Raw genomic sequence first — 1,263 nt, forward strand, 5'->3', positions numbered from 1 at the left:
GTTGCCTGTTTTCGTCTGACCTTTCTGCGTTTCTCGCTTCTCAGTTTTTTCATCGTTCGTATCACTAATGAAAGCTTTATTCTCACCTATTTTCTCTGGACTCTCTGGAGACATTGCCCTTATCTATTTTTAATTTAGCGTCCGTTTGACGATACTCCATTCTTTTGTTTTCAATCGACTCCTTAGCTTCAGTTTCATTGCGCTCTATTTTATCATTCTTATGTATGATATCAGTTTGTATTATTTCTTCAGTTTGCCAATTTATTTTAGGCGACAAGACGATTTCCTTGGGCTCTTCTTTAAAATCGGTCTCCATAGTAACTGTTGTTGGCGTCTCTATAATTTTCAAAATTTCTTCGGTTATTTGCTCTGGTTTCGGGACAATCACTTTCTTTGCGTTATCTGAACACGTTAAAATTTTCGTTTCATTTAAAACTTCGCTTGTTGGCACTGTCGATGACGTAAGATCGATAATGACTTCTGTTTCTATTTTTGAGGCTTTATCTTTCTTGCGAGAATTAGCTAGCTTTACCTTTCACGTTGCCGTTTACCTCAACAACTTTTGCGCTGTCGAGCACTTTTGGCTCAGGATCTTTGACTTCAGTATCAACCAGCGATTTGTTGGATTCGGGAGGACTATTTTTGAGCATCTCTTTAACACCGTTTTCCAACTTCTCCCGATTCTTATTATTACCCTCGACTTCAAGCTTCAGTTCTTTCGACTTTGTTTTGCTCTTCGATGATGGTTCTTTCTTCGACGTGTCTTTCTGTCTTGTCGTGCTTTCGGCTTTCGTAGTCACGCTTGGTCTCTCAATTATATTTTCCAACGAAGCCTTTTGAGTGTCCGATAATTTTGCAATTTCCATCGAGCTGCTTTCGTCGACGATATTTATTTTCTCTTTTGTGTCATCGCTCGGAACATTCGTTTGTTGCTGAACTCTACTCCCTGCGCTTTCTCCGTTACCTTCTTTCATATTCTTGCCTGCTTTGTTCTTGTGCTTAGTCTTAGTATCAGATTTGTTATGATTAACGTGGCTATCGTCGGTAATATAAGGTTGATCTTTCAGCTCCTTTTTTACTACCTTTCCGGTTTTTCTTCTCGCCTTTGGAGATCAATTCTTTTGTGTCATGGTTACCATCTTTAATTTTTATGTTATCCTTAAGAGTACTTTGATCTGGCGCTTTAACCTGGCTCGATAATATGTTTTGTATGACTGGAGTGTTTTCTTTTGCTCTTGCCGCTATTTTAGATTTTCCGGCTTT

At 38.7% G+C, this 1,263-nt stretch overlaps 1 protein-coding gene across 1 annotated transcript in view; it reads right to left on the reverse strand.

Annotated features, from left to right (window-relative positions):
* Window positions 1-132, reverse strand: part of LOC116853533 — a 979-nt gene extending 847 nt beyond the window's left edge. The window contains exon 1 of the mRNA XM_032834657.1: window positions 21-132. Within this exon, the coding sequence (XP_032690548.1) occupies window positions 21-114 (94 nt within the window). The 5' untranslated portion in view covers window positions 115-132. The remainder of the gene's footprint in view (window positions 1-20) is intronic.
* Between the last annotated feature and the right edge of the window lie 1,131 nt (window positions 133-1,263).

The sequence above is a fragment of the Odontomachus brunneus genome, unplaced genomic scaffold, assembly GCF_010583005.1.
Source record: "Odontomachus brunneus isolate Ranch 3 - 2012 unplaced genomic scaffold, Obru_v1 Obru_scaffold_349, whole genome shotgun sequence".
NCBI lineage: Eukaryota > Metazoa > Arthropoda > Insecta > Hymenoptera > Formicidae > Odontomachus > Odontomachus brunneus.